The sequence below is a fragment of the Rhinatrema bivittatum genome, chromosome 2 (assembly GCF_901001135.1).
Source record: "Rhinatrema bivittatum chromosome 2, aRhiBiv1.1, whole genome shotgun sequence".
NCBI classification, from domain to species: Eukaryota; Metazoa; Chordata; class Amphibia; order Gymnophiona; family Rhinatrematidae; genus Rhinatrema; species Rhinatrema bivittatum.
This window is the reverse complement of record NC_042616.1, coordinates 659506112-659530343: the sequence shown is the minus strand read 5'-3', so window position 1 is coordinate 659530343 and position 24232 is coordinate 659506112. Positions and strand designations below refer to the sequence as shown.

Below are 24232 nucleotides of genomic sequence, written 5' to 3'. Positions count from 1 at the left end.
AGGCCAATTTGGAGGAAGACTAAATATATACAATCTGTACGCTTTTCGTATGATGCTTAGGACCCACATATCTGACGTTACACTGGGCCAACGGTTTATGTAAAACCTCAGTCTGCCTCTGACAGGAAGGTACTGTAGCATGGGGATGGGGATGCAGGCTATTCTCTCTGCTATCCAGTCAAAACCCCATCTCAGGTTTTGATTAGGCTGCCTTGGGTGGGCATAAGGGACCTATTGTGCACAGGATCGAGGAAGAAGTGTCTCCTCAGACCCATGCTTGGGTACCTCCTGGCAGAAGAGGGTGGGTCTGGAATAGCCATAGAGAGCTGCTGAAGTGTTCCACAGTGTTTACAGATCTGTGCCACTGTTTCCTTGACAGTATCTCTGAAGAGATTATTTCCAGTGCACAGCACGCCAGCAAGTCTTTCTTGGAACTCAAGTCAGAGGTCAGAGGTCTGCAGCCAACAGAGTCTGTGGGTGCCAAACCCCATGGTAGAGACTCTCGATGCAGTCTTGAAAACAAATGTCAAATGGATTATGCATTTTCCACATTTCATTCCCTTTTCCACTATGCACTAAAGGTCATCACGCTGCTTCCGAGGAAGCTCCTGAGCCACCTCCTGCATCTGCTTCATTATGTTCTGCATATACTGTCCCAAGAAGAGCAGGTAGGAGACTATGCAAGCATTGAGCATACCTATCTGAAACAGTTTCTTTTCAAGAGTCCCAAGGATCTAGCATCCTTCTCCTGGAGCACTGAGGAATGGGTCCTATTTCTCTTGGCCTTCTTGAAAGCAGATTCAACAATCAAAGATTGATGTGATAGCTGCTTCTTTTCAAATCCAGGAGTCTTCTGAATCAGATAAATTTGCATCCACATTCTTAGTTACGGAAATGATAGAGGAGATTCTCCCATATCCTCATCTGCACTTTCTGAAGAATTTCATGAACTGGGACTGCTACAAACTCCTTAGAAGTCTCCAAGAATAGAAGAATGGTCTAGCATTTTAATCCTGATCTCACCCTCCATCAAGAAAGGAAAAGGAATATTCTCCACTATTCTCCTAATAAAACCAGTAAAAGAGAAGTGCTCTAGAGGGATCTTCCTTCTCTATGGTGGAGGAGAGGAGTTGGAAGGGAGATCTGTTGATCATTCTTATTCAGAGACAGTGCCAGGTTTGCAGCCATATGCCCTAGAGTAATCCGAGTCAGACCCAAATTGGTACCCCGGTGATGAAAATCCAGAAAGTGCTTGTCCTGCAGACAAAACCTCAGAGAGAGGAGCACTTGTTTGTAGGGGGAAAGGAATCCAAGGAACTCCTGCATCTTCATGGGCTGGAGATCACCATTAGGACAGTCGCCACAGACGCTGATTCCCCTTTAAGAACATCAGACTCAGCACTGGCACCATCACTTGACTGCTGAGCAGTGGATGGACAGCAGCAGTTGGACTTTGGTCTGCATGTGTCCTGATGTCCTTGATGCAAAAGCAAGAATTTGCATTGTGTTCTCCAAGGCCTGCTGGATCTTCCTGTCCAATTCCTCCTCAAAAATTGCCAATGCCAGCGCTGACTTGGAGGCTGGAGTACCCGCCATGCCTTATTTGAAACCAGAGGTGTATTGATGGCTGACACTTGAACCGTCCGAGACTGGCACGGTCCCTAGGACTGCTGTGAGAATGAGCTCTCCTCTCCGTGGGATCATTTTGGCCTCAACCAGAATGTCCCTATTCCTGGCACTGTGCAATGATGTTGGAGCTGAACAGATAGAACCCGTTGCCTTCAAGTGGGAGGAAGGCAGGCGATAGTGTGTCTCCCTGGTCCTTACCGATGCTTGATGTTGAGGGAATACAATACCCCTTGATGTTGATGCATCACCAATTTCAGTACAGCTCCTGGATCCATTGATGTCAATGCCCCCAACCAATGAACCAGACTTTTGGTGCCAAAAGTGCTTCTCCATCAGCTCTAGATGGGACCATTGTCTTTTCAGGGTTATGGTCACACACTAGTGACACCCTTGGATATTATATGATGCCCTCAGGCCCAATACATCTATCATGTGGATCTGTGATAGACATAACCTGGAACACCTGGGGCATAGTTTAAAGCTACTTATTTGTCTATCTATAACTGGCCAAAAAACAAGGGACGCGAAGTTGAACTCTATGACCGTTAGCAGTCAATGCCAGTTGGTGCACTAGCCAGTAAATAAGCCAGACTCAAGGAATGGAAAGGAAGCTTAGAAAAAACCACCAAAAAAAAAAACCAACTAAATTAAGGTACTAAGAGGGAAAAGACAAGAATATGGGACCCCATGATAAATGAATCTGCCAACTTTGCTGAAAAATCTTAAACAGCCAAAACAGGAGAGTGAGGAACCGCGGCCGGTGGGCTCCATGGAAGAGAGACTGAAGAGGCCTTTGCAAAGATGCATAGCACAATGGCATGCTAGGCAAAGTCAAAGTTCTAGAAATAAAAGTTCCGGGCTGGTCTCCATTGGATAATGTTGCCTAATTGTGGGGACTGCCATCCTTTTTGTCCTCAGAGAAATATGATTTAAAAACAACCTCTAAAAAGTTGGTTGCTAGGCAGGACTTGAAGATGGCCAGAGAAGGGCAGGAAACACCAATTCAGGAACACTGTTAAGGGCATGTGGCACAATACATTGGAAAGCTCAGAGAACTTTTAAGAACAGCAGCAAACAATTCAAAAATTGTTATGGAACCTGCCCAAAAGGATCTGTAGACCCTGCTCTTCATTATTATTTGAAAAAACAAGACAACTTTGTGGATTTACTTTTATGTCAATCCCAAGTAGCCCTCCATCCAGATAGATACACAAACTCAAAAACTAGTAAGCTGAGTGCTCAATATTAAATCTCTGTCTTGAATACTAGTTCAAGAACATCACTGTCTCTTCTAACAGAAGTACCATGGACTGGTAGACTCTCAGCAGATTTCAGTCATCTAGCTTACAGAACCTTTAAGGATCTTTTTTTCATATTGGACTGCAGCATATTCATAGTACTTAGCAGAGACAGCTGTGAACTTAGCAACCCTACTCACTGCTACTTATAGAACAGGGATACTAATCATTCAAATTATCTTGTACATGGCTCTGGACACTAATGACAATATTTATCAGTAAGTGGGCATGCCTTGCTGCGTGATGACTTCAAACCCCATTGTTTAATAAAGCTAAAAGGCAATATTAGCTACTGCTTGAAGACCCATTCTCCCAAACACATTGGCCCCTCTGACAGGTCTATACTGTAAAGTGCGGTTGGAGATTCCCAGTCTGCAACTCGCTTTGGGCGCACAATTGGGACGCGTAAAGCGATCCTGCGATACAGTCTCCAGTTTCACGCGTCCTTAGCGCTTCTTGAAACCGACGCATAACCCTTTCCGCACCCAGCATGTATATCATATGTAAATGAACGAATTAGCTATTTAATGAAGGAATTAGCTATTCCCTCCGATACTGTGACACGTGCTCCGATTATCTCCTTTGTAACCCGCTATTTTGCCGCGTCCTTAACCTGTTAGTTTACCGCCTACCCTCTACCTGGTGTTAGTCCTGCACCATGGATGACCTCCATATATACTAACCCGCTTTCAAACTGCATTCAGCCCTTCTTTTTGCATGAACGATGTTGCACGGAACTCCGATTGCATTAGTTATTTGCTTAAAAAAATTATTTCATCCCGCATGTTCCGTATGGGAGCTAACAGCGGCTTACAAAAAAAATTACAGTTCTCATAAAATGCTAAAGTTGTTATATATATATATAAATACCTAGATGTCACTTTCCGAATCCCCCATCTCCACACGGGCGGGCGGGCGTGCGGTCATCGAGGCGGCAGCGGGAGCCGGCGGGCGGGTGGACGCCCGTTCAACCAGGCGGCGGCGGGAGCCGGCGGGCGGGAGAGCGCCCGTTCATCCAGGCGGCGGCGGGAGGCAGCGGGCAGGTGGGCGCGCGTTTATCCAGGCGGCGGCGTGAGGCGGGTGGGCGCGCGTTTATCCAGGCGGCGGCGGGAGGCGGCGGGCGGGCGTCCGTTCATCCAGGCGGAGGGAGTAGGAGGCGAAAGCGGCCTCCAGCAGCCCCCGCCGGCAGTGAATGAATGCACGCCTGTTTACGACCATGCAATTTCGGCACTCAAGGCAGTCACATGCCGTGACGTCAAGCGTCGTGACGTCACGCCTTGAGCACCAAAATTGCATGGTCGTAAACAGGTGTGCATTCATTCACTGCCGGCGGGGGCTGCTGGAGGCCGCTTTCACCGCCAGCTCCCTCCGCCTGGATGAACGCACGCCCACCCGCCCGCCGCCTCCTGGATAAACGCGCGCCCACACGCCCGCCGCCTTCCGCCGCCGCCTGGATAAACGCGTGCCCTCCCCCCGCCGCCTGGATGAACGGGTGCCCACCCGCCCGCTGCCTCCCGCCGCCGCCTGGATAAACGCGCGCCCACCCGCCCGCCGCCTCCCGCATGAACGGGCGCCCACCCGCCCGCTGCCTCCCGCTGCCGCCGCCTGGATAAACGCGCGCCACCCGCCCGCCGCCTCCCGCATGAACGGGTGCCCACCCGCCCCCTCCCTGGATAAACACGCGTGGAGATGGGGGATTCGGAAAGTGACATCTAGGTATTTATATATATATATATATATATATATATATAAAACAACTTTTGTTTTAGTTTTGGTTGTTTTAGTTTTGATGGTTTCCCCCCTCCCGCCTTGCTTCGGGAGGGGGGAAACCATCCACTTCCTGGTACCTGTCATTTCAAATGTCAGTTGAAATGACATTTGAAATGACAGGTACCAGCGCACCCAGGATACTGTACAGGCGCTGTATTAAGCGCCTATACAATAAAATGGGTTGCGCGGGCCTAACGCTTCGCAGACGCGGCTTGCATTTGCAAGCAATTTGAATACAGTATCGAGCGATATGTGAAGAGAACTGTGCGTGCGGGGAACGAGGGTGCGCCCTGCACTGCCGCACTCTTTCTAACGCGGCATAACTGTATCGACCTGTGTGTTAATAAACAGCTGAGCACAAGCTACCTTGCTAAAGAGAATGATCCAAGAAGGATTTTGCCAATATAACACCTAACATGCAAGGTTTTCTTTGAAGGACAAAGTTTCAAATTTTATAAAGGAATTTCTTAGCAATAAAGAAATGATATAATTATTTTCTTTGCTGAGCAGATGACTTTCAGGAATGAGAACCTAATTAGTTCAATGAAACAAATTCCTTACCAATTTTTCAGGATCTGAAGCTCCAGTAGCTGCAACTGTAAGCTCAAATTCTTTTTCTCTATAAAACACCACAAATAGGCTTATGAGTTTTACAAGTCAGAATGCAATGAATCCTAATATCTCTTATATAATAATTTGTTTATATTTGGCTCACATCTTTTCATTGGTAGCTCAAAATAAACATTCAAGTACAGTAGGTATTTCCCTATCCTCAGAGAGCTTACAATTTAAGGGCCAATGTAACAGAATGTGAGCTAAATTTTAGTTCATATTTTCTTTATGTACACAGTAAAAATTGAATTAACTTCCAATGCAGTAAGTTAATAGTATACTAATGCATCAGAGTTTAAAAAAAACACACTAACTAATCAGCATTAAACATGGTTTCTACACAGAAAATATTTTGTACATAGTCTCTTCTGCACAAAAACTATAATTAAGCACACAAAACATTTATTTATTTATTTAGAAAGTCTTTTATACCGATATTAGTGGGGACATCATATCGGTTTACAGCGAACTCATAAGAATGAAATTACAATGAACAGGGGAAAGGGATACAAAACTGAAAGCAAGTGAGGAGCACAAGAGCAAAATCGCAACGGGCAACAAGAGCAGTTATAAGAGTGTCATAACAAGAAAGGCTATGTACAAATTAATACAGCTATGGACAATATTTGATGCTTTTTTTACTGCTTTTCTGTGCATTTCCCTGCCGCCGGCAGAAATTAACACCTACCTTTGGGTAGGCACTAATTTCTTAAAGTAAAATGTGCGGCTTGGCTGCACATTTTACTTACTGTATCGCACGGGCATACCTAATAGGGCCATCAACATGCATTTGCATGTTGAGGGCGCTATTAGGTGCCGCGGGTTGGACACGTGTTTTCCTCCTCTTACTGAATAAGGGGTAAGGGAAAACGCGCGTCCAAGGACAGGTTAACAGTGCGCTCCATCAGAGCGCACTGTACTGTATCAGCCTGATAGATAGATGCTGCCATGTGTCCTAGGATGGTCATGATTTGGCAGGCTGGAACAGTCATGGTTTGCAGAAGAAGTGAAGACAGCATGCGAATAGCGAGTGCCCGGGGGTGCAGTAGGAATGCTTTGTCTTGAATGGTATCTATATAGGCTCCGATGAACTGCAAGGGTTGAAGGTTTGACTTCTCGTAGTTGATCAGGAGACCCAGATTGTCGAGGCAAGAAATGGTGTGAAGTAAATTCTTTTGCAGGAGAGACTGGTTGGGAGCTACTAAAAGTCGGTTGTCCAGGTAAGGAATGATTTGCACCCCTTGATGACGGAGGTGTGCCATCGCTACTGCCAGACATTTGGTGAATACCCTGGGGGCAGAGGAGAGGCCGAATGGTAGTACCTTGTATTGGAAATGCCGGTTATCCATCTGGAAACAAATGTAACACCAGGAATTGGGATGCATTAGTATGTGGGCATATGCATCCTTCAAGTCCAGTGAATACATCCAATCGTTGGGCTGAAGGAAGGGAAGAATGGTCTTGAGAGAAGTCATTTTGAATTTCTCTTTGTGGATGTATTTGTTGAGTGCACGTGGGTCCAGGATTGGACGTAGGCCTCCTGATTTCTTGGGCTTAGGAAGTATTGTGAATAGAAACCGGTGTGCGGTGTCGAGGAAGGTAATTCCCGAATGTAGTTTTGTTGAAAGAGAATCTTGACTTCCCATAGGGGAGGATCCTTGTTCGCTGCTCAATGTTTCTAGGGAACTAAGTGTGGTATGGTTGGAACGGATGTAAAGTGGAGAGAATAACCTTCTTTTATTATTGTGAGAACCCATTGATCGGATGTGATGTTGGGCCATGCTGGGAGGAATTTGGCTAATCTTCCTCCTACTGCCAATGTCGGAGCCGGTGGCAGAATTATCCTCAAAAAGATTATTGTGTTTTTGATGGTTGGGATTCCGTTGTTGGACGAGCCTGTCGAGGGGCTCTTGTCCTAGGACGCGAACCTTGTGATTGGTAAGGTTGTTGTCGAGTCAGCTGGTAAGGTTAGGGCCTATAATAAGAGTATGGCCTGTAGTTCCTCTGGTAAGTGTGTTTTTTGTATGATGGGTATTGTCGTCTGTACGATCCAGGCTGATATGGGGATGTTAAAGACAATACAGCTGTTTTCTTTTCTTTTAGTTTTGTGATTGTTTCAGTGAATGTGTTACCAAATAGATTATCCGGTCGGCATGGGAGGTTAGCCAGCTTATCATGGACATCGTCCATGATTGCGCTTGACCGGAGCCATGCTAATCGTCTTGCAGCTATAGAATTTGCTGACGTTTTTGAAGACACCTCGAATTCCTCATATATAGAACGTAGAAGATGTCTTAAACCTTCTTCCATGTTGTGAAATTCCGCAGGCAGAGTAGAGTCTGAGGATCCCTGCGTCAGTTATGGTTTTAGAGCCTGCAAGTTTTCGAACAGGTACTAAGCGATAAAAAATTGATGGTTTTGAATTTTTGCGTTAAGCATGCTCAATTGTTATGAGCGCTTTGCAAAGTCGTCCAGTAATTTAGCATCTCATGAAGGTGGTGTATTTGAATGCAACCTAGACGTTTTTGCTTTTTGCATTGCAGATTCTACAACAACCGATTGATGGGGTAGTTGTACGGTAGAATAAAAGGGGGAGTCCCTCATACGATATTTAATATCAGTTTTGCGTGAAGTAGATGGAGTAGTTAGAGGGGTGTCCCAGGACTTCTCCATGAGGGCATTGAGCACCTGGTTTTGAGGCAGGGCTACTGGTTCGCTAGGAGTGTCAAATATTTTTTAAATGCCCATCATCTCCTGACGAGGATCGTGAAGCTTTCTGGTCTCCACATTTAGGAGTAGACCTACTTTTTCCAGAAATTGATAATAGGTTAAATCTTCCAGTGGAGATGCCGGTTCAGGTGGGACCTCAGCTGGATCGGAAGGGTATCCTGTTGATGAATCATCTGAGGAAGATATAAGAATAAACTCTTCCAGGGGTGTTGATGGTCTTTGTGGCCGTACCTTCGGTGATGGCCCTGGAATGGATGGAACTTCCACTGGAGGAAGCGGTGGGGGTGGGTTTTGTTGATGTTCTATTGGCTTCAAAAATTGTAATAGAATGTTTATCATCTGGGTCATAGCTTGCAAAGCTAGCCCAGAGGTTGATGGTATAGACGGTAGGGGCTCTACTGGTAATGGGGCAGTAGGAGGTACCGTGGCCAACGGGCTTTTGGGATGTACTGGGATTGGATCAGATATCCATCCGGGAGAGGATGATTGGCTGTCTGAGAGACATGGTGGAGACATGTCTCTGTCAGAGTCAACCACAAATAGTGGAGAAGGCTCCCTAGGTCTTTTATGGCCAGAAGTATGTTTCTTGGGCCCTGTGTGCTTCGGGTGTGTCAGTTGTTTTGGTCTCTGAGGTCCTGCGTCGACGTGAACTGGATGCGTTGGTGGTGCGTCGACTCGCTGCTGCGATGCACTCTGCTCTGCGCGTCAATGCTTTGGTGCGCCGATGCTCTTTAGGCGCATCGATGCATGGATGCTCCCGAGGCGCGTTGGAGCGTCGATGCCTCAGATGCGGTTCCTGTTCCTTGCTTCGGGGAGCCGGTAGCATCAGTAAGGCGTGCGGTCGCGACACCATCAACGCATCCCTCGTGCCTTGCCCCAGTTCTTGAGGGGGCATCGGCTGTGGGTATTTTGCCCTAGGGGGTCAACAGAAGAAGCCCTTCTGTGAGATGTTGCCTTCTTTTTACGTTCTGGCCCCAGAGATGACCTAGTAGAGGCCTCTAAAGGGGCATAGGAGCCCGACGGTGCTGCCTTAAGTTGCTGGATTCGAGCTACTCGCTGGCACTGTACTCTTGGGGACATACGGCCACAGTCCCTGCAACTTTCCTGATCATGGTCAGGTCCCAGGCAGATATAGCTGACTGATGGCCATCAGTCACTGACATTTTACCACAAGCGCAGAATTTGAATCCTGGGCGAGGTATGATAGTAAATGTTGAGATTACTTACCTGATAATCTCCTTTTCCTTAGTGTAGACAGATGGACTCAGAACGAATGGGTATAGTATCCGTGTGCTAGCAGTTGGAGACGGATCTGACGTCAGCATGGGTGTATATATACCCCCCACAGGAAGCGTAGCAACTTAGTAATCTTCCTTGCAAAAGCTGTTATGGATGTGTGTACTGATGCTCAGTGAAAAGTGAAACAGGATTCCCCTGACCAATTGACAGTAGCTGGAGACCGCCAGCATTCCCAACCGGAAGGCTTTGACACCTGGAAGAGTGTACGCTCTTATGGAACATATGACATGGCTTACCTTGAATCGGTGAAACCTATGTACACAGGCAGCTGGGCGGGATGCTGAGTCCATCTGTCTACACTAAGGAAAAGGAGATTATCAGGTAAGTAATCTCAACATTTCCTGGCGTGTAGCCAGATGGACTCAGAACGAATGGGATGTACAAAAGCTTTACTCCCAGCCTGGGTGGGAGGCTGCCTGAGGACCATGTAGTACCGCCCTCACAAATGCTGAGTCCTCCCTGGCCTGGACATCCAGGTAGAACCTGGAGAAGGTATGGAGGGAGGACCATGTCGCCGCTTTACAGATTTCTGCAGGCGACAGCATCCTGGATTCTGCCCAAGACGCCGCTTGTGCTCTGGTAGAATGAGCCTTGACCTGTAGAGGCGGAGACTTCCCGGCCTCCACGTAAGCTGCTCTAATAACTTCTTTAATCCAGCGGGCGATGGTGGGCCGAGAGGCCGCTTCACCTTGCTTCTTCCCGCTGTGCAGGATGAACAGATGGTCTGTCTTTCGTACGTCTTGTGTCACTTCCAGATATCTGGGCAGCAATCTGCCAATGTCGAGATGGCATAATAACCGCCCTTCTTCAGATTTCTTCAAACCCGCCGTGGTAGGCAAGGATATAGTTTGGTTAAGGTGAAATTGTGAGACCACTTTAGGTAAAAAGGAGGGAACCGTGCGAAGATGGATAGCCTCTGGAGTGATTCTCAAAAAGGGATCCCGGCAGGACAGTGCTTGTAGCTCTGAGACGCGGCGTGCGGAACACACTGCCAATAGGAACACCATCTTCAAGGTTAGAGAACGAAGAGACAGACCCCGAAGGGGTCTGAAGGTGGATCCCACGAGGAAATCCAAAACAAGGTTGAGGTTCCACAAAGGCACTGGCCACTTCAGTGGCGGACGAATGTGCTTGACTCCTTTCAGGAAGCGAGAAACATCTGGGTGTTTGGCAATGGTCTTGCCATCCCTCCTGGGACCATAGCAAGACAGTGCAGCCACCTGCACTTTGATGGAGCTGAGGGAGAGACCCTTCTGAAGCCCATCCTGCAGGAAATCCAGAACAATAGGAATTGTGGTCGCATGTGGATTGGTGCCATGAGTATCGCACCATGCTTCAAATACTCTCCAGATCCTTACATAGGTGAGGGATGTAGAAAACTTGCGAGCTCGGAGGAGTGTATCTATCACGGGCTCCGAGTAACCTCTTTTCTTCAGTCTAGCCCTCTCAATGGCCAGACCGTAAGAGAGAATTGAGCTGGATCCTCGTGGAGGATGGGACCTTGACGTAGAAGGTCCCGGAGAGGAGGCAGGGGAAGGGGCTCCCCTGCCAGTAGTCTTCTCATGTCCGCGTACCAGGGTCTGCTTGGCCAGTATGGTGCCACTAGAAGAACTAGGCCCCGGTGTTTCTGAATCTTGTGGATGATGGCGCCCAGCAGAGGCCACGGAGGAAAGGCGTAAAGCAGAGTCCCTGGAGGCCATGGCTGAACCAGGGCATCGATTCCGTGGGAGAACGGATCGTGCTTGCGGCTGAAGTATCTGGGTACTTGAGCATTGGACTTGTCCGCCAGTAAATCCATGTCCGGAATCCCCCAGTGATCTACAATCATCTGGAAGGCTGTGGGTGACAGTTGCTACTCTCCCGGATTTAGACGTTCTCTGCTGAGTGGCAGAGAGGCTGGGAGGTTTGGGAGGAAGAGGATGGTAAAAACAGATGAAAGAGAGAAAAGAGTAGCAGAGGACTGCTGTGGGGGAGGTATATGGGATGGGAAGTGGGAGGCCGTAGGTGAGGTGCTCAGGTGAGAGGTGTTGGGAAGAAAGAGAAAAGCTAGTGGGTGGGAACAGAGTGGAATGAGTCTCATAGGAGGAAAGAGAAAGAAAGGGAGGAGAGAAAAGAGGTTAATAGTGGGGAGAAAGAGAAAAGGGACATAGGGTTAGGATGAAGAAGTTGGGATAATTATTACAGTGCTAATGAGGGAATTCTAAGTCAAAATTTACCATTTTTCAGTAGTAAATTTTATGCATTAGAATTTAAATTGTTATTCAGACAGTGACTATATTGTGCTATTTTGACAAAGAAAATGTACAGAACTTTACAATATTGTATGCAATGTTAATTTTTTGGTGCAGAATACCACTAGAAGTGTTTTATCCTCAGCAGCAGGTATGAAAGATCACAAAGAAAAAAGAAAGCAGTACAGAGTTTTATATGAAGAAACATTATAAAAGTACTCCATATAATTTAATATGGAAGCAAAACGCATGCAACAAAGTTGCTGATCTGTGGTAAGGGTTCTCCATGGAAAGCAAGATCATCAGCCATACAAGTGGGTGACTTCTTCCAACGGCACTGAGAAAGAGCATTTCCTACAGAGCTCTGAAAAATGCCTAGCATACACAGGACTTCCTGTCGAGTCATCATCGGGCAGGGCCTGCCCTAAATCCTACATAACAGCTTAAAGCAAGCCATCTCCGCAAGGGGTAGGTAACTGTGGCTGATTACCCTGCTGTCCATGGAAAACGTTTGTTATAGATGTGCAACTTTGCCTTCTCTAAGGTCAAGCAGAAGTAATCAGCTGTAATCAGCCATAAAATGGAAATCCCAACCTACAGTGGCTTTAGAAAGTTTACATCCCCTTCCAAAATGTTCACTTTATTGCTTGTAGCCTGGAAGAAAAATGCATTACACCAGTGTTTTTTCAGAATTTCTTAGAAAATGAAATAGAAATAAAAAATGGTTGGATAAGTGTCCACCCAACTTGTACTTCTGCAGCAGTACTAAATACTTAAAGCTCATGTGTAACCAATTGCCTTCAACAGCACACAACAATTCTATGAAGTTACTAAGTAGGATATGTAAATCAAATCAGAAAAAAACATTTTTTCACTCAACGGACAATTAAGCTCTGGAATTCATTGCTGGAGGATGTGGTAAAGGTAGTTAGCATAACTGGGTTTATAAAAGGTTTAGACAAGTTCTGGAGAAAAAGTCCACAAACCATTAACAACCAGGTAGGGTTTGGGAAATGCCACTGTTTCCCCCTGGGTGTAAGTAGCATGGAATCTATCTATTTTTTGTGATCATGTCAGGTACTAGTGATCTGGATTGGCCATGTTTAGAAATCAGATTCTAGTCTGATGAATCCTTAGTCTAATCCAATACGGCAGTTCTTTATGTTCAAGTGAACTGGCTCCACCACACATGAAGGTAAGCGAAAAGACAAAGGAGATCGGTGTAAAAAGGTGCCTTTATTGAAGCTTGCCCGACTCTGGCCGAGTTTCACTCTCTTAAGAGCTGCCTCAGGGGCTACTTTTATTTCGATATGTATCAGTCTCTTTGAATTTTGAAAGGTTCAGTTGACGGTCTTCACAGATGGTAAGTGTCCACTCTCAGTGTTGTTGATACAGTGGATCCCACATATATTAATGTGTCTATATGACATCACATGCTGGCATACAGGCGCGATTGTTAATTAAGTACAAGCTGTTTAAGTGACGAATTGCATCTAGCATAACAACTTTCTGTGTTCAGACCATCATTGTGAGCAAATGTCGACAGGAGACAACGATGTAACTTCTTCCCATGACACTGCCTGAGCCCTAGTGGAATGAGCCCTAACCTGACTAGCCAATGGCTGTTCAATATCCACATACGCGACCCTGACTACCTCCTTATGCCAATAACCTACTGTAGCCCGCGAAGCTGGCTCGCCCTGCTTACTTCCACCATGGAGGCGATCTGTCTTCCTGAGAGGTCTAGAAACTGCCAGATACCTCATAATATGTTTCTTAACATCCAAGGGTTGCAACAGGCGATATTCCTCTGCATCTCTCTCCCTATCCAGAGAAATGGGCTAATTCAAGTGAAAATCCGAGACCACTTTTCGCAAAAAAGAAGAAACAGTACGAAGCTGAAAGGTGTGGGTCCAGCTGAATTTGTGCTGTAAAAAATAGGCGTCCAAAACTTAAGAATTAAACCCTGTGCCTTGATGAGCGCCCAAAAACTGAGTGTCATCAATGCCATTCTGATTGTGCTTACAGAAAAACCATGCACCCAAATTAGACGCCACTTCCAACTGGGCACGCAAGCAGGCGTCTGTCTAAGCGTCCAAAAACTGAGTGTACAACTGGATGCACATCCGGACAAATGCGCATGAACCAAGGGTCCTGAAGATGGCAGCTTAACGTGCAGGAAAACAAGCAAAAACACCGCTGCAGGCACCTCGCAGTGCACAGAGAAAAGCCTAAGAGCAGGGCCTAGCCCAAAAAAGGTTGCTCAACCCACCAGGCTGCCCGCTTCCCTTAAACTTCCTCGGAGGCAGGAACGAATGTCAGATTGGCATGCAAGCAAGGAGACTGGAGGAAGGAGGAAACCCTAGGAAAAAACCCTCCTCTGGTCGCTGCTTTTTTTTTTTTTTTCTTTTTTAAACTTTACTTGAGCTCAGTCTGTACTTGAGTACAGAATCAGACTTTGGCTGTGGGGGGAGAGGGCATATACCGTCACCACCGCACTCGAATTCCTGCACCCGCTGCCTTTCAGCTGTTTCAACAGCTAAGTGCATGCCAGCTGAAAAACCAGCTACCGAACCAAGGCACTCATCTGAGGGACCACGGAAATCACCTCAGGAATTCTCAACCGGGAGAGGGAGCATTTGGTATTACTGCAGAAGAGCAGGATGAATTAAAATTTCCTTTTTCTTTCTTCTTCTAAAACTTGAAACAATCCCCAGTAGGGAGATGCACGTCCACCATCTGCTGGAGACAGAGAATACTGGCAGGTTGATGTCACTGCAGGAGTATATACTGTGATGTCAGCTTTGCTCTGTCTTCATCTGCTGGTAGAGGTGCATAAGCCACTGGTTCTGGATTCCTCTGTCTGGACACTAAGAAAAGACAAGATTGTGGTGAAAATAGATTGAAGTCTCTATACTAGGCCTCACCAAGAAGAGAAAAAAATCTCAGGACCAAGCACAAGTGTCAAAAAATGGAAAATAAACTTGAGTGTGCCAAAAAATCTTACTAAAATGTTAAGAAGACCAAACAAATAACAGGAACAAAGTGAAAAAGCCCAATTGAATTTTAAAAAAAAATTAATCAGCAGACAAAAAAAAAGAACTGGGCTGAACAGGAAACCCTGAGCATACCAGGGAAGCCTTTTAGGCTTTTCCAGAGCTCTCTAGGAAATACTCTGCCATCAGCCCCATTGGTTAACACCATCCACTTGTCTGGCTGATTAATCCTGCTTTTCCCCTGAGAAAAGAAGATTCAGAAGTAAGGTAAAAAAATATTTTAAAAAGCAAAAGAGACAGTATAACTCAAACTTTGTGACCTTTTTGATGTGAACCAGAAACACCAAGTATTACAGTTCTGTATTCTATTCAGAAGACTACCCTTAGAGACACAGAAAGATATTATCACAAGTGAATGTTCTCTTTAATAGCTCATTGTTCCACATTGTACCAGGATACATTTTTATTTTTAATCAAATGTTAATTCAGAGAACCTACAGCTTCACATTACCGTCTTTTGCTTCTCTGTTGCTCAGCCATCTGTTGTATCAGTTCCTGTCTGTATGTTTCTTTCCTTTTCTGTAAAGCAGCCTCATCTTGAACACCTCATAAGAGAAAAAATACAGTTCAACAAACCTCACTCACAATGCCACATTTGCTTATTCATGTTATTCACCTCTTCAGACTGCAACATTTCTTCTCCTTAATTTACAGAACCATTTCCTTTTAACCACACAAATCCCAAACTGAGATTACATTATAATGTAGCGAATGACAGCAAATAAAGACAAAACTGTCCCATCAAGTCTACTGATTTGATATTTTGTGCACTTAGGTACACGAGTTCTCACATGCAACCCAATGCCAGCTCTTGCTTCTCACATCTTTTGACCTTCCTACCCTTTTCCTACCACCTCATATCTTTCCAAACACACCCAATGGTGATGGTCTCTATCATCTCTGCTAGCAGATCCCTTTTAGGTTAAAATCCAACTTCCCCATACACATTAAAGTTTAGATTTATTAATGATCCCTACATGCAGGTACCCTAGCTTTCCTGGAGGCCCAATTCAATTTTACCTGGAGGCCCGATTCACTTATATCACTGCCATTTAGACTTGTAACCACTGCTAGTGCTTAGTGCAGGTTACTAATTGCCAACTAGGAAGCAAAAGATAGTGCCAATGCTGCTTTTGGGATGTAACTGCTGCTCTGTGCAAGTCACCCCCCAATGCTGTCTTGGAAGTGCAATGTTATAGGCTGTATCCCCTGTTCCATGCAGTTTACCCCAGTATTTCACGCCCATCATCCTGCACCCTATACTTCAGATCCAGCTTTCGGCTATCAGAAGGCAAGATATCAGCAGCCTGTCACATCCTCACCTGTAGATCTTGGAGGAATCTATGTGTGCTAGAGGCTGAAGAAATTGAAGCAGCCCAGAAGCAGCACAAAGATATCTGCTCTCGGGTCTACCTCCTTCCCGATACCAATGGAAAGCATCTTTGCCAACTTATCCAGGAAATGTATCTAGCAGAGATCTTCTGAGGGAGATATATGCTGAGGAAAGTGCAATAATGTGTTGGAAGGAATCCTCATAGAATCCTCCTCTCCCAACCATAGCAGTCCAATCAGCCAGGACCCCAACAATGAAGATAATGACCAGGGAGAAGACCTCTGCTGTTTCAAAAGGGAAGCTTCCAGGAGGAACTCTGAGCACACTGATGCAACTTCTCCCATCTGATCCAGGAAGAGACTCCCCTAGAAGAGGTTAACTTATGATTCTCACTGCTGGAAGCCCCTGAGGAGAAGCCTCTGGGGGGCTTTGAGCAGCACAGCCATGAGGGAAGACTTTTTTTTCCATCTGGAACAGGAGAGGGTCCATCCTCCCACTCCTATCCTAAGGGTTCAAAGATGCCAAAATATTCTTTACAAGCCCGAATAGCTGGGCTACCAATAGCTGTCAGACCCTCTGTGCTGCAGAAAGCAGAGAGACATTCTCTTTGGAGACCCAGATCAGCTCTTCAGTAAGGTACGCTGTACCAAGTGGGAGCCTGGAACTGCAGTTGTAGCTGTTAAGAGCAGCCAACTCCAGTGAGTGCCATACTGGATACACAGAGACTTCCCAGTGATCGGCACACCCCCAACTGAGCAGTATCAGGACAAAGACAGGCTGAACCATGAAGGAGCTCTGCCCCAACAAGACAGACAGCACTGGGTGCAGAAAGAAGTAGCTGTTCAGTGCCATGCGGCTCTTCCACATCGTAATAAAGGATACCACCTGTGTCAGGGAGTTCTTGTCCCCCCCTTGGAGTTAAGACTAGCTCCACTCCAGCAGAGGTCCATGCCAATGGCACAGGCTTCTTCAATATTGAGGAAGAAGGCCCCAGAGGTGACTCCTTGTGCCTCTCAAGTGCTCTTCTGTGCATCACAGCTAGCGTCTCTCTCCTACGTTACACATTCAACCCCTGACCTGAGGCAAATTTGGGAACCAGTGCCATGGGTCAGGGAGGGGAAGCCTTGTTCAACTTGTAGAAGCAGGTCAGCTTTGGTTTTCTGATTCAAAAGTCCATCGAAGCTTCTTTCTAGAATGAGGAATGGCTGTGCAGTGCCTCCCACAGGGCCTCTATTTTGTAAGCATGGCATTGCTGTGTCTGCAAGACATACTGCTGCAACTGTAGCCGTTGGCAGAGTCATGATCCAGTCCCAAACAGTGATATCAAACCAAATGCAAATCTGTGATGGATATCTGGCACCCTCAGTTACAGGCCTTGAAGCCACTGACCTCAATCTTCTTGTGCTCGGATTTCTCTATTTCTTTTTTTTTGGTAGAAATAAAAAGTTCTTTAGAGGGTTGGAAAGAGCAAAAACAAGGCACTAAAAAGCTAGGCCAATAAAAGATACCAGGAAACAAAATATAGAGAGAAACTGGAAACACATTCATGTGGCAGTTGGACTGAGAGCCTCATCAGGCAGCGTGCACATGCAGGGACTCTTGCATTTGCTCAATAAATTTTTTGCCGAGCTCTGAAAGCTGGGTCCATGTTGGCACCATCAGATTATGTCACCACATGTAATGGATAAGTCATGCCTGCATGTCGACAGAGAATACTCTTACTTTTAGAGTTTTGCATGGCTTAGCTCCCCCTCTACCTTGTTAGCAAGGTTAAAAAGAGAGGTTAGAAGCTCTGACTTTAAAAGTGGTTCAAAGCACCAAAACCAAACTGAAAATGTATTCCTGTGTAGCCACTAATTTATGGACACAGAAGAGATATTTTCGTGAGTGTTGAAAAACTTGGCTTTTCTCCCAACTAACAGATGGGCAGAGAACATTGTTTTAAAATAATGCGCCCGTTTTTGATAAGCAGTGAGGGGAATTGTTAACAGTTTGATGCTTCATGGATTGGGGGCCATTGAGTTTCATTTATACTTTCTGGAGAGCTCAGTTTCTTTTTGTGGAGTCTATATTGTAAAATGTTAGTTTTGATTCAAAAATTTTATATTTTGTATATTGCATATTATGTATTGTATCTTGTTTTTGTACAAGACTGCTGATTCTGTTGTAAAAACAGAAAACATAACAGCAGATTACGATCAATTAACCAATTTGTTTTCTGTTAACACCAGTAAAATGCAGAATATGTATTTCAGTGTCACCAGAATATGTATTTCAGTGTCACCAGAAACATTCAGAACAGGTAGTGCTTGCTTCTGTTGGAGACAGAGCTAGATGGAGCCCCATCGTCGATCCAGTTTTGCAATTTTTATGTTCACTTTTTTAACTGAATTGTATCACTGAACAGGGCTCCAGCCTAAAATACAACATGCTGCTTAATGAATGTACACACTCCCAACAAACCCCACCAAGCAAGATCTAAGAAGCATGCACACCTGGCAATCCCAAACAAATGATGACAATGGAGTACACAAACTGTAGCTTTTACTCTTGGCTATATCAGTGAGAAACAGGAATTTGAGATTCATGCTTATTCAAAATTCACTTAATCTGCTGTCTCTTTTCCTGTATTTTTCTTCTTCATGGCAAATATAAAATCCTGCCACTGATTTTATAGCACAATTTACAAGTCATAAGTTCTTTTACTAAACAACGTAAAAGTATTTGTGGTCTGATTTTCAAAACTCAGAAATGAATTGAAATACCTATTTCAACATACACAAGATGTTTTCAATATCAAAGTGATGCCTGACACCAAAATATTGGTCACAATTCTCAAACTATGTCTACTGTAATTTTACAAACACACTTCACAGGCAACACTACAACACACTACAACACAACTGAATAGCAAAAGAATAAACTATAGTACCCCATGGGGGAAAAAAAAGGCAATGGGTCAGTTAGAAATAAAGGGAAAAACTCAAGTACAATATAGCACTGACCCCAGGCAGTTACACATTTGTAAAAATGTTCCAGCATAGATAACAGTGGCTATGGTTCACAGCTAAATTTAATCTTAATTCATGAGATAGTTTTGGATCCTTACCTAGAAGTAATCCTGACGCATATGTATTGTCTTCCTTCATAGCTGCAGACTTGGAGCGCTCCTTGGCAAGAATACTGTCTTCTACCTGAGATCTAGCAGCAAAAGAAAAGGTTAAAATTGAGCGGCTCCAGGCATATCCCGAAGCCTACCTGCAGCACTACTTCCACTACATTGGAAGAGAGAATATGCTCCCTCCTTAGCAAACATTCAACAGCGTCTACATTCTTATTATCATTTGGGTAAACTAACAGCTGTCCACCTGGACAGAATAGGCGATTTCCAAAAGATTTGGGAACCATATCGCACATGTTTGCAGACTCAAGGAGATGAATTGGCTCCGACTCCACCGACAGTTGTTGTTCGGGATTGCCCAACTTGATGGCTACCTGATGCGCTTCTCTTTGTTTTAGTCATTAGCTGAAGCTTATCACAATACCTCGGGAATGTGTCCCATCACCAAATTTCAACCACCAATAGTATTTAACATTTACAGGTCCTTAATGCTTTTCCTGTTCTCTATTACAAGGTCTCATAAAGTAGCTCCTTCACTATAGTAGTTGTGATTCCCTTCTTAACACTTAACTGTGTAATTCTCTTTATTTTCCCACTTTTGCTACGATGTTTTTTGATTTCCCCACTTCAAGAGTGAATCGGATCTGGTCGTGGGGGAGGAGGGACGGAAGGGGGGAGGGGGGCTGGCGAGGTTCACCTTATGTTGTTAAAATGTTGGTACCATTCATTACGGTTTAACCGCTGTGTATGACATGTTTCCACTTAGACTATTGTTATTACTTTGATTGTCACTTACATTGATGTGTGTTACACACTACGTATGTATTTTTGGCTGCCAATAAAAAATTGTTTAAATATTAAAAAAAAAAGAAAGAATAGAGCGTCGGTTGCTTTCCTTCAGGAAACTCACCTGAGTGACGCGGAACATGCTAAACTACCAAGTGAGTGGGACAAGCATACTTTTAATCATAAAATACTAGAAGTAGAGGGGTGTATAGCCTGATCCACAAGGCCTTTCCTGTAAAGGTTACTAAACAGTTCATGGATCCAGAGGGCTGCTTTTTGGCCCTGGAGTGTTCTGTTTATGGGAAGCAATTGGTACTGGTCAATGTCTATGGCCCCAATGTGGTAAAAAAGAATTCTATTCTGAGTTAGTTGAGATTTTGGAGCATTTTTCAGCCTTCCCATATATCATGGGGTGGGAATGGAACACATGCCTGGACCCTAGCCGGGACAGGTCTTCAGGTTTGGGACAAGCTTAAGAGGATAGTAGACAGGCTGGGGGTGTTAGATATCTTGCAGATTCAGTATCCAACAGGACAGGACTATATGTGTTTTTTATAGCAGCACAATTCTTATAGTCGCATTGATTTTTTCCTATGCTCTACCAAGTTTCTTGGACAGATAGGACTCTCGGATATTCTTTCTTGCCAGATCTCAGATCATAGCCTACTCCTACTACCTATAAAGCTTTTACAGGATGCAGAGTGTGGAGGAAAAGTTCCCTAGAAAAACAAGTTAGACAGCTGGAGGTGAGCCATAAAACTATATGCTTTACCAAAATTTATAGGGCTCTACAAAGAGCCAGAGAAGAACTTCAAAGATTACAGGTGGACAGGGTAGAGAGATCCTTCCCATATTCATGGCAGAAAATCTATGAACATGACAAAGTGGGATCCCTGCTCAAAAGAGTTATAAGAAAAAACGGAGCAAACAATCCATAGCATTTGGACAATGACCAGTGTAATTTCACACGATTTCCAAACTATCAACAAGATCTTTCAGGTATTTTATGAGGAACTCCATTCAGCTGGAGAAGAGAGCAGTCTAGAAGAGTTAATTGAACATTTGAAAGGGATAGCGCTTCCGGGGCTTACTGAGAGACAGGTGGAGAGACTGGCAGCACCAATTACATCATCTGGGATATGCAAGGCAATAAGGCTCCTAAATGGTAAATGCCCAGACCGAATGGATTCCACCCAGATTTCTACAAGAGAGTTTGGCTACCTGCTGTTTTTCCCAAAGACAGAACACATTCTGACAGATGCCAATATTGTACTGATCCATAAACAGGGCCATGATGGGGTGGATCCTGGGTCCTACCATCCAATTTCCCTCCTGAGTGCTGATATTAAGATTTTGGCCAAAGTACTCCAGCTCAGGATAGACTCTGTCAAGCCTTACCTGATAGGCAAGATAAAACTTTTTTTTTCAAAAGTTTTATTATGCAAGACAAGACATACAATAGCAACCATGAAACTGTACAGTACATTATTGCTCAGAGATACAATGCAGTAAAAAACACAATTAGATAATATGTATAACCCCCAAGGTGTAACATACTCCCATCTTAAGAACTTTTTATTTTAATAATGCCCCCCTACTACCACATCTCACCCAGAAATCCAACCCTCCTATAACTACTCACCAGCACAATCACATCCATTCATACTTACATTCTTATCTATCCCTCTCCCCCCCCAGGACATATGGACCATGGTTTGGTGTTCTCCAGTATGTTCCAAATCAGAGAATACCCAAACCTCTTGAGTCTTAATTTCGCAGGACAAGATAAGGAATAAAAGAAACATTCCCAAGCTTTCACATAATGTTCTGATATTGACTGAGCTAAATAACATGCATTATATCTTTCTATTTGCATAATATTAGACATTTGCTCTGTCCATATTGCAACAGGAGGAGGATCTTCTGAGATCCTGACTTGCCATTAATAGAGTAACAATAGCAAAATGGCACTGCCCCTTAGTCATTTGAGGATACATTGTTCTCTTCCTTTCTACATCCCCCAAATATTAAAATCTGTCCTAGAAGAGGTAATGTAACCTGTATACATGTGTGCAAACATAAAATTATTTGTTCCCAAAATATAGAGATTTTCAACAGGCAAAAAAAAGGTGTGTGAAAGAACCCACATTCATCTTGCATTTATGACAAAGAACAGTATCTACTAATCCCATTTTGCGCATCCACAGCCTATCTGCCCAATTATGAAGAAAGATCTTATTTGCATTTCCTTATAATTAACTGCCATTGGAATCCTATGGATACCTTGAGCATCATATTAAACTCCTTAATAGTATAGGACACTCCAAATTCATGCTTCCAGTAGTCCACTGAACCACCTATAATCCCAGGGGCAATATGGCTTTTACAAAACTTATACCAGTGAACTATGGAGTTCTTTCCCATCACTATGCGCTCCATCTCAGCAGTCACGTGAATATCTAACTGGAGAGATGTCTTGGGTATATCCAAAGAGAGAAAATAATATCTTACTTGCAAGAAACCAAAGAAATGCTTATTGGGAATAGGAAAAATGCCCTGTAGCTGTTGAAAGCTCATAAAACAGTTTGTATCTTCTTCTATCATCTGGTGAATGCTATGTAGCCCCCATCTCTTCCAATCCCGGAATACTTGACAATCAATCCCAGGCATAAAATGTATAATATTCTGAATAGGTAAAAAGTGATGTTCATGCTAGCAGGTCCAATTTTTTCCGCAGATACTTCCATGATATCACCACAGACTTCAGCAATATATTTTCTTTTGTCTCCTTAGGCAAAAAGGCTTTTGAAATATAAATGAGCCCCAGTGGAGAATGAGGGGTAACCATCTCCTCAAAAATATGGGAAGCATTGAATTTAAATTTATCCCTAATATATTCCCCAATAAAGCACATTTGACATATCAGATTGTAATAATGAAAATTTGGAGCATCAATGTCTCCTTGGTCTTTTGACTTTACTAATTTGGCAAAGCCTATTTTTGGTTGTTTGCCATGCCACAAGAACCGTATGAACATGGATTTCAGATATGCCAAGTCAGTCATTGTTAACCAGCATGGCAACATCTGCAAATGATATAATAATTTGGGCTATAACACCATTTTGAAAAGAGCACTTCTTCCAAATAAAGAAATGGGTAAGTCCTTCCATACTTGCAAATGATGGGCAAAACCATCCAATAGCTCCCTAAAGTTGGATTCATAGAGAGACCCTAATTTCCAGAGGTATCCAAACCCCCAAATATTTAATTGTGAATGTTCCATCTAAACAGGAAAGGACTCTGCCATTTGTCTACTAAGGATGAAGATAAGGGCATAGCTTCTGACTTATCAAAATTTATAGTAAGACCTTCAAACAATTTATAGGCAGAAAAACATCTCGTAATAGGTCCCCATGGCTTGAGTAGCATTATTCAAGAAAAGTAAGATGTCATCTGCAAATAGACACATTTTTAGTTCCTTACTGTCAACTGTTATTCCAGTAATATCTGCAGCTTACCGAATTCCAATATCTAGAGGCTCTATAGTTAATATAAAAAGGAGAGGGACAGGGGACATCCCTGACTCGTTCCTCCCTCCAATGAAAACTCCTCAGACAGAACACCATTAGCAAGGATACATACCCTAGGATTAGTATATAGCAGTTGGATCCAATTAAAAAAAGAACCCTCTATACCAAACTTAGCCAACACCCAAAACAAACTGCCAACTGACCTTAAAAAATGCTTTTTTTAGTATCTAGGCTGAAGATCATTCCTGCCTCATGAAACGATCCCTTTCCATTCAATATTGCCAGTACTTTCCGAACATTATTAGTACCATATCTACCCGGCACAAACCCCATCTGATCAGGACATACTAATGAGTGAACTACCGTCCCCAACCAGCAGTTACTACTCTTAACATAAGGCATGGGATTACTACCCTTAACCAGTAAGCCTTGATGCTTGTGATGCAAATGCAACATTGCTCTCTGCTTCGAAGGAAGGGGGCGAGGTGTGAAAGGAAAGAGAAATTTGGATTCAGAGACAACCAACACGAGCCATGACTCTTTACAGTCTGGGGTACTGATGCACAGACATTAAGGAAAAAACAAAGAACTGCTTCTTTGGCAAAGTCCCTCCCGCTCAGCTACCTGGTGGGCCCTCCCTGCGCAGACCCGTCGGGGTCAGGGGAGGTGGACCGGGACCGGAGGTCACCACCGAGAAGCAGGTGAGGCAGACAGCCACCCTCAGACTCGACAGGAGCCCTCCCCCAAGCCAAAAGAAAAGGGAAGGGACCAAAAACCAAAATTTAAAATGGCGGTAAGCCCGCCCCTTGGGCACGACGTAATCCCGGGTGCCTAGAG

The 24232-nt window shown here is 44.4% G+C and overlaps 1 protein-coding gene across 11 annotated transcripts in view; it reads right to left on the bottom strand.

Annotated features, from left to right (window-relative positions):
• The window catches only part of CSPP1 (centrosome and spindle pole associated protein 1), a 471676-nt gene that overhangs the window by 238185 nt on the left and 209259 nt on the right, over positions 1-24232 (bottom strand). For all 11 annotated transcript variants that reach the window (XM_029591423.1, XM_029591419.1, XM_029591426.1 and 8 more), the window contains 3 exons: positions 19068-19159; positions 15077-15170; positions 5259-5316 (listed from right to left, as the gene is read on the bottom strand). In XM_029591423.1, coding sequence (XP_029447283.1) covers positions 5259-5316; positions 15077-15170; positions 19068-19159 — 244 coding nt within the window. The remainder of the gene's footprint in view (positions 1-5258; positions 5317-15076; positions 15171-19067; positions 19160-24232) is intronic.